The sequence below is a fragment of the Caretta caretta genome, chromosome 6, assembly GCF_965140235.1.
Source record: "Caretta caretta isolate rCarCar2 chromosome 6, rCarCar1.hap1, whole genome shotgun sequence".
Taxonomy (NCBI): Eukaryota; Metazoa; Chordata; order Testudines; family Cheloniidae; genus Caretta; species Caretta caretta.
The window spans coordinates 88985226-89000094 of record NC_134211.1 but is presented as its reverse complement, the minus strand read 5'-3'; the positions used below and the strand labels follow the sequence as shown (position 1 = coordinate 89000094).

The 14869-nt window shown below is 41.6% G+C and overlaps 1 protein-coding gene across 3 annotated transcripts in view; it reads left to right on the top strand.

Annotated features, from left to right (window-relative positions):
• Positions 1-14869, top strand: part of MLH3 (mutL homolog 3) — a 37524-nt gene that overhangs the window by 10567 nt on the left and 12088 nt on the right. For 2 of the 3 annotated variants that reach the window (XM_048852231.2, XM_048852230.2), the window contains 6 exons: positions 589-659; positions 1602-1706; positions 2798-2870; positions 3772-3843; positions 6849-6957; positions 11751-11910. In XM_048852231.2, the coding sequence (XP_048708188.2) occupies positions 589-659; positions 1602-1706; positions 2798-2870; positions 3772-3843; positions 6849-6957; positions 11751-11910 (590 nt within the window). Of the gene's footprint in view, positions 1-225; positions 501-588; positions 660-1601; positions 1707-2797; positions 2871-3771; positions 3844-6848; positions 6958-11750; positions 11911-14869 lie in introns of those variants that run through there. The other variant, XM_048852233.2, reaches the window with a different exon arrangement.

Genomic DNA, 14869 nt, shown 5'->3' with positions numbered 1-14869 from the left:
ATGTCCTGACAGGAACCCAGACTTACTCAAGGTCTGTTAACAATGGGACTCTGTGAGTCATCTCATATGTGGAATTGGAAAAAAATCCTGCAGGGTTGAAGTCTATTAGAGAGTGTTTATATTTACAAGATGATGTTCCCAGTTCTCTGTAAAATCATGCTAATAGTTTAAAGAGCAATTATCTAATCCCCTTGTCTGTCCTCACATTCCAGTCTGAGTGTAGAAATTAGTTTAGTCCTTGGGACTCTTTCCCAAGAAAGGATGAAATCAATGTTTTGGTATGTGGCTTTGTCTAGAGGGAGTGGGCGGCTGAGTTTATCCATCTTTTCCTTTCCAGGTTTTGTTGGGTTGTTCTGTAGTGCATAGTGTAGTCAGAGAAGCTGCCCAGAGTCCTACTCCCATCTGACAATAGGAAGGAGCATTCTCTTGTCTCTTTTTCTCGCTTTCATTCAAAAAAGAGAAGAAAAGAAACCCAGACATTGTGAGCTAAAGGGTCCCAGGTTGGTGGGAATGAACAATCTGAGTACATCTTCTATTGGCACTCCTAGGCTTTCTTAATCCCCATGTTATACACAAATTCTCTCCTAGATGCTGATGGGGAGTCTCTCCAGTCCTTGTTTTCAGAGTGGGACAATCCTGTATTTGCTCGCTGCCCAGAGGTGGGTATTTTTATGTTCTAGTGTTTCAGTGGGAGCCATTTCAATCTTCTGTTATGTTGATTTTTTTAATTGAAATGGCAAATACCATAACTGTTGTGTATATTTATTCTGTTGTACATATAACAAGGGGCTTGTCTGTGGTACATTTTTATAGATTGTTTATATGTGAGTTCATTTTGTGGGTTTATGCAAATTGGAAGTGATTGATATTACAGCTGATCTTAAAGAATACTGTACCTCGTGTTATTTGGAAACCAAAGTGTTATTGTGGGCTGTGTCTACAATGCAAAAATAATCAACTTGACTTAGGATAAAATTCTGTCCCTTGCAATACTCCCCTCCCCCTTGTATGTATTATATGGGTTATTTAAATACGTTTGTAGCATTGGCAGGACCATAATGTGTGAGGAAGAAACAATGTTGCACCCTATATCTGTGGAGCTTTTAGAGCGATTTCCTTTATAGTCACAGGGAAATATCTTTAATCAATGTGAGTAAGTGTACAATTTCAGTCAGGATGTGCAGTATGCATACAAATATTTCCACTTGTGTACAATAGAGATGCAGGAGCAAACCACCTGCTGGTGAGTTTCTGAAGGGGAACAATTATTTGGAACATTTGCTGTAGTAACAGTCATTTTGAGATGATACATCTTCCTGGATGTTCAGCTGGTTGAGTGTGTACATGTCAGCTGACAACTAATGTCAGATTGTCTAATGAAATAGCTCTTAGTGTGTGGGAAAGTGCTGAGAGAGAAGCAGAGGGATTACCAGATGGTATTTTGAGCTAGTTCTCTTCTTGTTAGAGGAACCAATGCACTAAGTACAAAGGGAGCCCTTTCCAGAATAGCCTTATTCAAAGCTGGCAGTTCGATTTTGTGGTTTTAAACTCAGTAGTTAAATCTGCATCCTGTAAATTATCTGTATTGATCTTTTTCACAGGTTGCTGTTGATGTGAGCAGTGGCCAGGCTGGGAGTCTGGCTGTGAAAATTCATAATATCTTATATCCCTATCGTTTCACCAAGGAGATGATTAATTCAATGCAGGTATAATAAGTCAGATAGCAGCTTTGTGTAAACACCATGTTTCAACTGCTACTAGCCAAATAGTATTTGTCAATGTTTCTGCTTGGTGAAAAAGACGTTGGGAATTAAATAGATAATACTTTTAAATTTGCAAAGAAAAGCATAATTGGTTTGTGAGAGAGACACCAACAGATATATGCATCTCAAAACCATCTCTTAGATGATTGTAAACAGTTACCTACAGAGTGGTTCCCAACTTTCTTGAGTTTAAAGCTAGTCAAGTCAAGAAGTAGCCCTGCTATCACTGCCTTGTAACTTACAGCACTATCGTTGGCACTTCACTACATAACATTTTGATAGGCAGTTGTAGTTGTAGCTATTTGGTTAATTCCGATTCTTTGACATACATTTTCAAAAGAGATTTGCTGAAGAAATTCTGACCTTCAGCTGAGCAGTTTCAATAGCAATCCCAAAGCTCATGTAAGGATTTTTACATTTATTTTAAAGTGTGGTTCTGCTCTGAAAAGTGACTCTAAAAATGGTGCAGTAAATATGAAACCCAGTTGTATCTTAGTGCTTCTGTATCAAATGTTTTGCTCATACGTTTTAAAATTAATATAAATATGCTGCCAACTTTGCACTTTTACCTTTGGGCTCTGAGAGCCAATCTGGGTTCTTTTCTTCTCTCAAATCTAATCTAATGCAAGTTCTGCAGGCCAAACTATATTCTTTACATCCATGCAGTCACATTGCTTCATGTGGTTTTGTAGAGGTATAAGTGGTTGGGACTTAGTAAAAAGATAGTATTGATGCACAAGGTGAACTAGAATCCAGTCCATTTTCTCTTAGTTGTTACCTCTGTAAGGCTAATGGGAGTAAAACATTTGTCACTAATGGCAACAGGTTTGTCTGAAACACCGGGGAAGAGATCTAGAGACCTGAGGGTTTCATTTTTACATTAACTTTTTCAGGTGGAACTGCACTTTAACTCATCCAGTGGTTCCAATATTAACTATTGGTGGGGAGAGGAGTTTTTCTTTCTAAAGTTTTGTATGTTTCCCTTCTAAAAATGGTTTTGCCAATGGATAATGAACATTTTGAATATGTTACAGGTTCTTCACCAAGTGGACAATAAATTTATTGCTTGTTTAATCAACACTAGGAGTGAAGTGAATGCAAATGCAGGTAAGAATGCCCATTAGTATTGATTAGGTTGAGCTAGCCCTCATGTAGTTTCAGTACAGATAGGACACTGTCCTGGCATTCTGAAAGATGTTCAGAAGATGTAATTTTTTTCAGGGATGTATTCTTTTGGTCTGATAGTTCTGTGATGCTAAATGCAAAATAACAATGCAAAATCTCTGTTTCAGTAATATTAAGGCTCTAACTTGGATCTGACAAAAGCCAGGAAACCAAAAGCAAATGCCAGGACTGTGTCTTTATCTTCTGCTGTTGCGAGACAGGAGAAAAAGGCATGTTATGAATTAAGGAGAGTGTTGGCCTTCACTTGGAATTTCCTAGATTTTTCTCTCTCTCTGTTTTGGAGATTGCTAAAGGACTTTGTTCATGGTGCTCCTTAGATGCTGTGGTGATTAGTGCTGCTATAGATAAACACATTATATTTCACATTACCAAAAGGTATTGGACTTCATTTTCAGTTAATGGATGCATTTCATCTTTTGTATTGAAACTAGCTTGAGCTACACAAAAATGCTCTCCAAACCAGTAGCTTCTTGTTTTTTATCTAATCTGCATAATAAAATTGAACAGATTGTAGTTGACCTCATCTTTAATACAGAGGGAGTAGGAATTTGGCTGGTGACATCATCATACATACAACTCCTTGAACTTCATTCTGGCCACCCCAGGTTTAAATGACTCATCTGGAGCCTCACATTTCATTTCTGCATTATTTTATTTTTTGTTAACCTAGCTTCCTCCTGAACTTGGCTCTGTTAAATAGACTGATCCCCAGCTGCTAAATCTGACCTTGGTGAGACATGGGCAACGCTCCTTCCTTCTCCCAACATGTGCAGTTGTTTGAAATGAAGGTGCCTGTTGTTAACCTCCTCCCTTACACTTCTAGATGGAAATCTGCTGGTGTTGGTGGATCAGCATGCAGCCCATGAGCGTATCCGCTTGGAGCAACTTATTGCAGGTGAGGATTCAGATGTCCAAAGAAAGCTCTTCACCATCCTAGCAAAGTGCAACTGAGAACAGTCTCCAGGGAGAAAAGGCCCCATGAGACAGCATGCTAACAAAATTATTTTAAATATAAATTTCCTCACGGGGTCCAGGGATCCAGTATGATCCTCCATCTTTCCCATGTCATTGACCTGTATGGGCAGTGGTGAGCTGGATCCAGATCGCACTAGTTCACTAGAACCGGTTGTTAAATTTAGAAGCCCTTTTAGAACTGGTTGTTCCGCGAGGGACAACCGGTTCTAAAAGGGCTTCTAAATTTAACCGGCCAAAAGTGGCACCTTAGGCGCTGACTCCATGGGTTCTCCAGCCCTGGAGCACCCAAAGGGAAAATTTGGTGGGGGCAGAGCACCCACCGGCAGCTCCCTGCCCCAGCCCCGGCCCCAGCTCACCTCCACTCCGCGTCCACCTCTTCCCCTGAACGCGCCGCCCTGCTCTGCTTCTCCGCCCCCGTCCCCCCCCGGGCTTCCCGCAAATCAGCTGTTAGCGTGGGAAGCCGGAGCAGGCTGAGAAGCAGGCGGCAGCTTCGCACTCAGGCCCAGGGAGGCGGAGGTGAGCTGGGGCGGGGGGGGGCGCAAGGAGGGCCACCTGCGCCACAGCAGGTAACCTGGGGGGGGGGGAGTGTGCGCAGGGGAACCGCTCCCCGCCCCAGCTCACCTCCGCCACCCTCGGCCTGAACGGGAAGCCACTGCCCACTTCTCAGCCCTCCCAGGCTTCCTGCCAAACAGCTGATTCGCGGGAAGCCAGGGTAAGGGGGGAACGCGGAGAAGCGGAGCGGGGCAGTGCGTTCAGGGGAGGAGGCGGAGCAGAGGTGAGCTGGGGCTGGGTGGGGAGCTGCCAGTGGGTGCTCTGCACCCACCAAATTTTCCCCGTGGGTGCTCCAGCCCTGGAGCACCCACAGAGTCGGCACCTAAGGCGCCACTTTTGATGTGATCAGTGGGGGGAGTGGCCACTCCGCCCTGCTCCCCCCCTAGCTACACTCCCCCACCCCTAGGAGCCAGAGGGACCTGCCGGATGCTTCCTAGGAGGTGCCCCAGGTAAGCACTTCCGGGACTCCCCACATCGTCCCCCAGCAGGTCCCTCTGGCTCTTAGGGGTGGCGTGGGCACCCACTACGGTGACCCACGAGACCCTCCTGCCTGGTTCTGGGGGCAGTCAGGGGACAGGGGAGGGGGTGGATGGGGCAGGAGTCTTGGGGGGCGGGGCGTCAAGGAATGCAGGGGGTTGGATGGGGCAGGAGTCCCGGAGGGCGGGGGTGGGCAACAACCCCCTCGTGGGGTGAGGAGGGAACCAGTTGTTAAGATTTTGGCAGCTCATCACTGGGCGTACAGGCATCTGGTAGTACTGGCACCCAAAGGAGTACTAGGTGCCTTTCAAAACAGATAGAATGATCCATGCCCCAAGGAGCTTTCAGATTGAAATAGGTCTGGTGTAATGGGGGGCTAACAAGACAGGCAGGATGAATAAAATTAGGAAAATGGGGGTAATGTCAATAAGATTATGAGGTTTAGCAGTGTGGACTAACGGATGGGATAATGGAATAAAGAGCCTGGGTTGTTTTTGTTTGTTTAACTAAACACAATGATCAGAAGAGAAACCTAAAATTCACCACATTTAGTCACCTGAAACTGTATGCAGAGGAATAAAAGTCTTTTCTCTTGTTCGGCCTAATTTTGGTTATAGATCTGTAAAACACAGTGCCCATCCATTGAGCACTTAAAAGATCACTGGCCTTCTCTTTCATCAAAAAGGGCTATGCAGTCCCTGCAAACAGGATTCCAGGAAAGAAACATTGCTCCTTTTGGCTTACTGGTGAAAACAGCTAAAGACTGAGAGCCCCTCTGGGATTGAGGGAAATGGCTAATGAATGGTATTCAAATGGAGACTGTGTGTCAGGGCCCAGACTTAGGTAGCCCGTATCTAGTGGTTAGCAGCTTGGTTCAGGAGGTTCTTGTCCTAGGTTATGGGGCATCAGACAGGCACTAGGTTGAACTAATCCAGACAAGATCAGACACTATTAGGATCACCAGGACTCAGGCCAAGGTCAGGATACTGGTAATCACGCAGATCAGAGTCTATAAAGCTGGGTGAGGCATCCAAACAGCAGCCACATAGAGCCCAGTTGTGCAAACATCTTCCTGTGCCTCTCTTTGTATTTACATAGAAGCCCTGGCCAATCAGAAGTACTGGTGTTCCTCCAGTCAAAGCCCAAGGGAAACCTTCCTGATGTAACTTCAGGCTTCATTATTTCTCTGCTGGGTTGGTTAGTAACAAGCCACTGGGTGAGAGCAGGGAGGCATCAACTGACCAGGAAACCTGCAGACCCAGCAAGGTTTGAGACCTGCAGGGTCATGACACAATGCACTTATTTTAGATGTTTCAATTCAGTTCAATTCAAGTGGCCATTCCATGAGTTGAGCTAACTCTTGTAATAACCTTTGCTATGTAGGATAACTCCTTTTTAACACTGAGGGGGGATCCAAGTATGGAATTAATCATACTCCCTAGACAATGATTGTCTTTTCCATGACTATCGCTGTGCCCCATGAGTCCCAGAAGGAAGAGTCCTGTGGTCGCGTCTTAATTCAAGCACGAAGGTCTACATGCCAAGCCATAGGGCCATTGAGGATAAAGCCTGCATGTACATTTTAAGAACAGGTTTCAGAGTAGCTTTTTCTTCGCAGAAAGAAAAGGAGTACTTGTGGCAAAAGGTTCCCCCCCTCCTCCCCCCCCACCGTGCTCTCCTGCTAGTAATATCTCACCTTAAGTGATCACTCTCATTACAGTGTGTATGGTAACACCCATTGTTTCATGTTCTCTATGTATATAAATCTTTCCACTGAATGCATCCGATGAAGTGAGCTGTAGCTCACGAAAGCTTACGCTCAAATAAATTGGTTAGTCTCTAAGGTGCCACAAGTACTCATTTTAAGAACAGTATTTGTAATTTTTCTACCCACAGATTCCTATGAGAAGCAGCGTGAAGAATCTGGCAAGAAGAAATTGCTGTCCTCCACCATCTGTCCCCCACTGGAGATTGAGGTAACAGAGGAGCAGAGAAGACTCTTACGGTTAGTAATGGTTGATGGCTCCAATATCTTGGGTGGGATTCCAGTGAATAGGAGAATGTAATTTCTGTGTGCTGTTTTAGATACCACAGCCATTACTGGAGTTGCTTTCATTCTGCTTTGGGTGCACACTGAGTGAGTTCCAATAACTATAGTGTGAGGAGAAGAGAATAGAGGGGTATGGGAAGTTTGTATGATGAATTGTTAGAAAAGAAGAGTCTCTCTGCCCTTGGGTGTCAGAAACCAAAATCACTACATGGAATAAGAAGTGAACATCGTCTCTCAAATGTTTTGGAATAGGGGATTGGCTACTGTCAGGAATTCTTCCGTCCCATACAAGAATTTTTATTAGCTGCAGATTTGGTTTTGAGTAGTTACATTTATCTAGCAGAGGTTTATTCCGAAATCTCAGCTCTCGCTCTGAGCAGGAACTCAAGTGGGGTGGGTATTTACAGTTACAAGGTGTTCTCTCCTTTTGTGCTCAGAGTAGGCTTGTTTGGTAATGGGTACTTTTCTGCCCTTCTTGTGTGGACTCATTAGAAACATAGGAATATCTGTACTAGATCATATTGGTAGTCCATCCAATTCAGCATTCTCCCTGACAGTGGCCAGTGCCAAATGCTTCAGAGGCAGGTGCAAGAAATTACTTAATGGATAACCATGGCATAACCTGTCCATAGAGGAAGATTAAGAAAGAGGGTAAATAGGAGCACCCGATTTACTTTCTTTTTCCCTGTTCATTATTTTGTATGCCTCTGCCATCTCCTCTCTAAACAGTCCTAATATTCTTAATCTTTCTTCATAGGGAAGTCTTTCTGGACCATTAATAATTTTTGTCACCCATCTCTGAATCTCTTCTATTTCTTTTCTATATTCTTTGAGGTAGGGTGACCAGAACTGAACATACTATTCCAGGTGAGGATATCACATCGATTTATACAATGACATTGTGACGGGTTCCCCAGGGTGCAACCTGGAACTGAGGTACCACTGAGTCCTCTGTCTCACCAACCTGGGCTCCCTCTCACACTGTGATGCTGTGGCAAGCTGCAAACTCCTCCTACTGTACTTGCACAGACATCCCCAGGCAGGGAGACATCCAACTGAGTTACATGAATGCCTTCACCAGTCACTCATGAACCAACAATAGAGAGGCTCCAGCCATTTCCCCACAGCTCCCCAGCCTAAGACCCCAGAACTGTACCGCCTTGCCCTGGTCAGAAGCCTGACCAGTGCAAGTGTGTTCCCCAGTCCGCCTCTCCGTCAGTGTGGAGAGGGAATGCACCAGCTCTTGTTTCTGAGCAGATTTCCCAAACACTTCAAGCAAAACCCACTGGTTTAGGTAAAATATAAAACAGATTTATTAACTACAGAAAGATAGATTTTAAGTGATTATAAGTAGTAAAAAATAAATGGACATATATCTGACATCAGGAATTATAACATTCAAAAACCAGTAGAACACTTCAATCTCCCTGGTCACTCACTGACAGACTTAAAAGTGACAATTCTTCAACAAAAAAAACTTCAAAAACAGACTTCAGCGTGAAACTGCAGAACTGGAATTAACTTGCAAACTGGACACCATCAAATTAGGCCTGAATAAAGACTGGGGGTGGATGGGTCATTACAAAAACTAATTTCCCCATACCGTTACTCCCACCTTCTTGTCAACTGTTTGCAATGGGCCACCATCATTACCACTACAAAAGTAATTTTTCCTCCCTTGGTATTCTACTATTAATTGAATTGTCTCATTAGTTAGACTGACCCCCCGCTTGGTAAGGCAACTCCCATCTTTTCATGTACTATGTATATATACCTGCTACTGTATTTTCCACTCCATGCATCTGATGAAGTGGGTTCTAGCCCATGAAAGCTTATGCCCAAATAGAATTTGTTAGTCTCTAAGGTGCCACAAGGACTCCTTGTTGTTTTTGCTGATACAGACTAACACAGCTACCATTCTGAAAACAGACCAAAGTTGGTCACCTAAAAAATAAAAGTAGGATCGCAATCTGAGTTCTGTAGACTAGACAGGATTTGAATCAAGAAGCGTCTCATCCTGACAGTACGGTTCCTTAATACACAAAGCTGGGATTCTCCTTCCCAGTCTGGAACCATCTCCCCAATTCAAAATCTTTGTTCTCCAGGCATGTTTCCAGGTGTTGAGTTGTGGGGGGAGTGAGGCCAAGCGATGATGTCACTTCCCTCTTTTATAGCTTATTCCAGCTTGCTGAAAAGATCTTTTGCTGAGTCAAGCAGTGTCCATTGTCTATGTGCTATCTCTGAGAAGTCTCCATTGTATATGGTTCCTGGGATAGTCCTTGTGAGTGTGTATTCCCCTTAATGGGCCATCATCAATATCTGGCTGTTCCTTTGTTTTATCTGAAAGGCTGGTTGTTCCCAACCTTGCAACATATTTCAGTAACACACATATAGCAAATTTCATAACTTCACATACAATTATAGCTCATACAATCCAACAGGATATTAATGTTCAACAGATCAAGACTTTTAAAATGATACCTCAGAAGGCATACTTTGTACAAAACATATCATAATCATATAACCGTGGTAAATATGGGGGTGCCAGCGTGTTGCTTTGGGGTACAGAATGTCACAGACATTACAATATTTCCATATTATTTTCTCTCATACTTTTTACACCCTACCATTTTGTGTGCTTTTTTGGCTGCCTCTACACATTGAGCAGTTACAATGACATCCTGGTCTTTTTCCTTAGTGGTTGCAATTAATTTAACAAAGTATTTGAATATATCAAATTATTGTTCCTAAGGTGTGTGCATTTGTCATTTGAATGTCACCTCCCATAATGCTGCCCATTTTCCTCTGAAGTTCCACACAGTCTGTTCTAGTCCCAACTAATTTAAATAATTTTGTATCTTATGAAGATTTGGCTACTTATCTTTTTTTTCCAGTTCATTAATAAAATGTTTGTTCTAGTGCAAACTTGTGTCAAATTAAAAACTGAGTTTTTATTAATATGCTGTTTTTTTCTGTCTTTGTCTTTTTCTAACCCATGACAAAACTTTGTCTCACCCTATAGCCACTTAATATGTTTTTAGCCTTTTGTGAGGGACTGTCAAAGACTTTTGGAAAGCCCATATAAATTCTGTCAACCAGTTTTATTTTATCTACTATTTTGCTTACATGCTTAAAGAATTGTAGTAGATTAGAGAGGCACAGTTTTCTTTTGTGGAAGCCCTACTTGTTTTTTCCCATCATATGATCATCTTGGAGTTGTACAATTCTGTTTTTTGGTATATCTGGTAAGACTCAGTTCTGTGATTCTCAGGATCATCCCTAGCATCTTTTTTTAAGGATAAGTAAGCTTCTTGCTGCCTACCATTCCACTGCTATAATAGCTCATTATAATGAGCACATATTTTTGCGTATTTCAGCCATTTGATTCGTAAGCTCCTGCAGAACTCTTGGGTGTATGCTGTCTGATACCAGTGACTTGTTGCTCTTTAATTTATTAGCTTGTTTCAGTAACTCCTCTCTTGGCATCTCAAGCATTTTTATTACTTGAAAAGAGTAGGTCTGGGGTAGATATCTCAGAACACTCTGTGGTGAAGACTGATGCAAGGAAATCCTTAAACTTCCTGCAAATATCGTTATCTCCTCACTTGTTCTCATTACTACCTGGTAGTCTTTCCATTCTCTGCCTGGACTGTACCACTTCCCCAGTGGCTGGTAGGGGAATCCGGGCCTGCCCTCTATTCTGGGTTCCAGGTCAGGGACCCTCTAATCAACAGCCAAGGTCTACAACATCCCACCTTGCTACTATTTCCCTGAGCCTTGTCCTACTCTGCATCTCTCAGGCTTACTCCACCACCCTTCTGGATAAACTCTTCCTTCAGAGCGTGGATCCCCAGGGTTTCTACTATCTCCCTGGGTTTCCTCTTTTCCCTCTCTAATGCCTAGGGAGTGACTGCAGGCTTCCTCACTGCAACCCTTTTTTGCTACCAACTTCCTACCTTTATACTAGCACCACCTGTTCCCTCTTAGTAGGGCTCCATCATCAATCAGGCATTGCTTAAGGCTTGTCTACACTTAAAACACTGCAGCAGCGCTGCTGTAGCATTCCAGTGAAGATGCTAGCTATGCCGATGGGAGGGCTTCTCCCATCACTGTAGCTACTTCATCTCCCCGAGAGATGATACCTAGATTGATGGGAGAATTCTTCTTTCGACTTAGCAGCGTCTACACAGGGAATTAGGTCCTTTTTAACTATATCATTCAGAGGTGTGGATTTTTCACACCCCTGAGCAACATAGTTATATTGATCTAATTTCCTGGTGTAGCCCAGGCCTTAGCAAACCTAATTTCCCTCAGGCATGGCCTATCAGGTTAAATGTCTCTTCTCAGCCTCATTAACCCTTTCCAGGCTAGTGTGGGGGTGAATACCCCATCATAATATTGCATTGCATGTATATAATATATTGTGGTCACTGTTACCTGAACTTCCTGTGTGTATCTTAAGAAAAGAGACCTGCAGACATGGGGAAAAGTGTACAGCTTCCTATTGTGCAGTAAAGCGAACTCCTGGGGTCTCAGAACCATGGAGCCAGCATTCTGCACAAATTTAATGGAGAGAAATGTGGACTGAAAGAGAAGCATTGCTGGGAAATCCTGAGATGCCATTATATGGGTGGAGGAGATGGGAAGCTTCTGTGTGGGGAGTGCAGAAGTGTCCAGCTCTGTGACTGATCCTGTAGGTGTGTGGAAGAGGGTGCTTCAGTTTCTCATTTCTGAGGTTTTCTTCTCAGGTGCTGCCACAAAAGCCTGGAGGAAGTAGGCCTTGAATTATCATTTCCAGAGAACAACAGCTCCCAGATTCTAGTTGGGAAAGTCCCCCTGTGTTTTATGGAGAGAGAGGCCAATGAATTACGACGGAAAAGACAGCCTGTGGCTAAAAGCATTGTGGAGGTTAGTCCTGGATGTGGAACTTGAGCAAATTACTTTGTGATGGTGTCATTCTGCTCTATATTAATGATGCAGGGTGTTGGAAGAGTGGCTTCTAAGTGAGAAAGCTAAAGAGAATCCTTGCTATGCTTTCAGTAGAACTATTTATCCATGTCCGCTGGCCTCAGGACTGCTTCTTTGCTGGTGTACTTTTCATCTTCAGTGAGAAAGTAACTCCTCTTGAAAACGAAAGGAGCATGACTTACTAATACTGTTCTGTCCATGTGGGATAAAAGAGAGCAAAGATTTACTTATTAATTGCATAAGAGGCTACATGGTTGGATGGAGAGACTATTATTTTAAGTTTAATACAACTAAAATGAGACTCCCTAGGACAGAGGCCAGTGTTCAGCAGTGTAGGCGACAAGGTTGGCTAAGAGGTGTCCTGCTATTTCTGGTGAAGAGGAGTGAGCCACCAGCCTCTCTCCCCTAGGTCTGTGTGGCAGCAGAATTGATAACACATGTACCTTAGACAGAGAGGCAATGTTGATAGAGCACTAGACTGGGACTCAGGAGAGCTCAGTTCTATTCCCAGTTTGGTCCTGGCCTGCTGGCATGTGACCCAGGGCAAGTCACCTCACCTCTTTCTGCCTCAATTTTCTTGTAATAATAATGATGTTCCTTTGTAAAGCACTTTGAGATCTACTAAAAAAAGCACTAGATTATAATTTATTATTATTGAGCACAATTAGTGTTAGGCAGTGATGTTTGTTTTCTTTTAGTCCCATAACTAGGCTAACTATAAGTCTATAACTGACATAATTAGGGATGATTGCAGATTTCGGGAAGTGGATGAAATAAAAATTATAGTGGGTGAGCTGCAAGGAGGATTGCATTTAAAGACAAGAACAAATTAAAATATTATTGTTTTAAAGACTCTCTTGCTCCAGTTGTATCTGTGTGGCTTTCGGTTGCACCTGGGAGGAGTTTGAACTTTGAAATTCCTTAGAAAATGTTGGTGGCATGAAACAATACCTGCAATCAGGAATCAGATTTGAAAAATATAAGTGGCAGTAATCTCTCGTATTCTGCTCACAACTCAAGCTCCATCCATTCATGATGCCAAAATCATATACCTCTTATCGTAAATCATTCATAATTTGACTGCCCCTCTTTCTTGAGTGCTTTGATCAACAGTGGCATAGTTAACAAGACTGATATTTAAATGCCATCATTAGGTGTCAGAGTTGTCTTCTCCTATAAACAAATAGGGGCAGTTCATCCCTCTCAGAGCTATTGTTTCAGGCTTTCTGAAAACTGAGGCAGAAATTGCTGCATCAGTTGCTTGCAGTTCACATTTTGAAGATTTTCTTCACACCCATAAGTATTAGAGTATAAGTATTTTTAAATAAAAGCACAATATAATAACAAGATGCAGCCACCAGGCTGAGCCATTGTAAGCCATTCCAATCCTACTCCTGTTTGCAATATGTTTCTCTTTTGTTCATGTGTAAGAGTTTATATACAGGGAAAGTGCCCTTTTCAAGGGGTGATACTGCTGATCTCTTGGGGCAAAAAAACAGGTTGTGAAATGCTGTTGGCTTAAAAAATTGACCCATTTCCTTGTACTTAATGTGTGAAACTTGTAGACCTTAAGCTACAAGACAAGTGTTATAACCACCCCAATACAGACCTGCTTGGATTTGACTCATTGAAGAGAGCCCTTTTTTGAGCAAATATTTGGTTTTATGGTGTTTGCTCTTATTCCCCATTATGTCATCTGCTGAATGATATTAGCAGTATGAACAAACATGCTTACTTAGGAAGCAGGGTGGATAAAAATCAATTTTATTTAAAGTAAAAAATAATCTGATATTTAAAATTTAAATTAAATACAGTTTGTTTATTTAAATAAACCTATTTAAAATTAAATTTGAAACTGACAATATATGTTAAGGCCCAAAGTTATTATAATCTATTAAAGTCATTTAAATTAAATTTAAAAAATAATGAGTACATTTTTGCTCCGAAGTACAGTATTAAAGAAAGTCAAACTACTAAACTAGTGGATGTCTCTGGCTAAGCAACTTGAACCAGAATTTGTTGGAGTGCAAAACCAGCTGTTGACAGTAGTAGCCTCTTCTGCAGGTGAAGAGAGAATATTTTTTTATTTCAGTTTATTCAACTAGTTCAGTTCAGTGATTAGTTAATTCAGAGTTAAGAAACCAGATGGGACTTGAAAAATCAGGAAAGCTTTTCCTCCAATCTATGAATAAAAACTAGGTGTGAGAGGATGAGATCTACTAGTTATAACATCTTGAAGGACGTGATGACCAGAAACAATCAGATCAGTTGACTAACTACAGATAATGCTTCCTTTGTTTAATAAATCAGTTAGTTTTAAATTTAAAACATGTTTTGCTAAACTTTATGCTAAATATTTTTCTTTCATTTGTATCCTGCACATTTAAAATAGTTTTATTTTAAAAATAAAATTCTATTTTTTGTATTTTTAAATGCATTTGAATTTCCATCCAAATAGAGATTGGCACAAATCACATGTAAAAACATAATAATAATCTAGTAAATAAGAAATGCATAATTCACCAATTTCTAACGTAGTAAAATATGTAAAAGTTAAGAATCTTAATAAATCTAAGTTAAGCTATATAATTACTTAAATAAATGTGTCTAGATATACTGTATCCTCCTGGGTAGCAAAAACTAAAAGATGCTCCAAATTTAGTGTAAAGGCTATCTTTAGTTGTAATTCAACTTGGTTTTGTGGTTACCAACCAATGAAACCAACTTTTCTTTAGGAAAATAAATTATTTGAATGTTTTAAATCAGCATTTTCTGCTTGCTGATTTAAATTGTGATTAAAATCAGTAATTTAAATTACTTTGTTTTAAATCAATCCACCCTGTTAGAAAACAGCATCTTCTGACACATCAGGTTCATTCTTTTTCGAGTGATTCTCCTC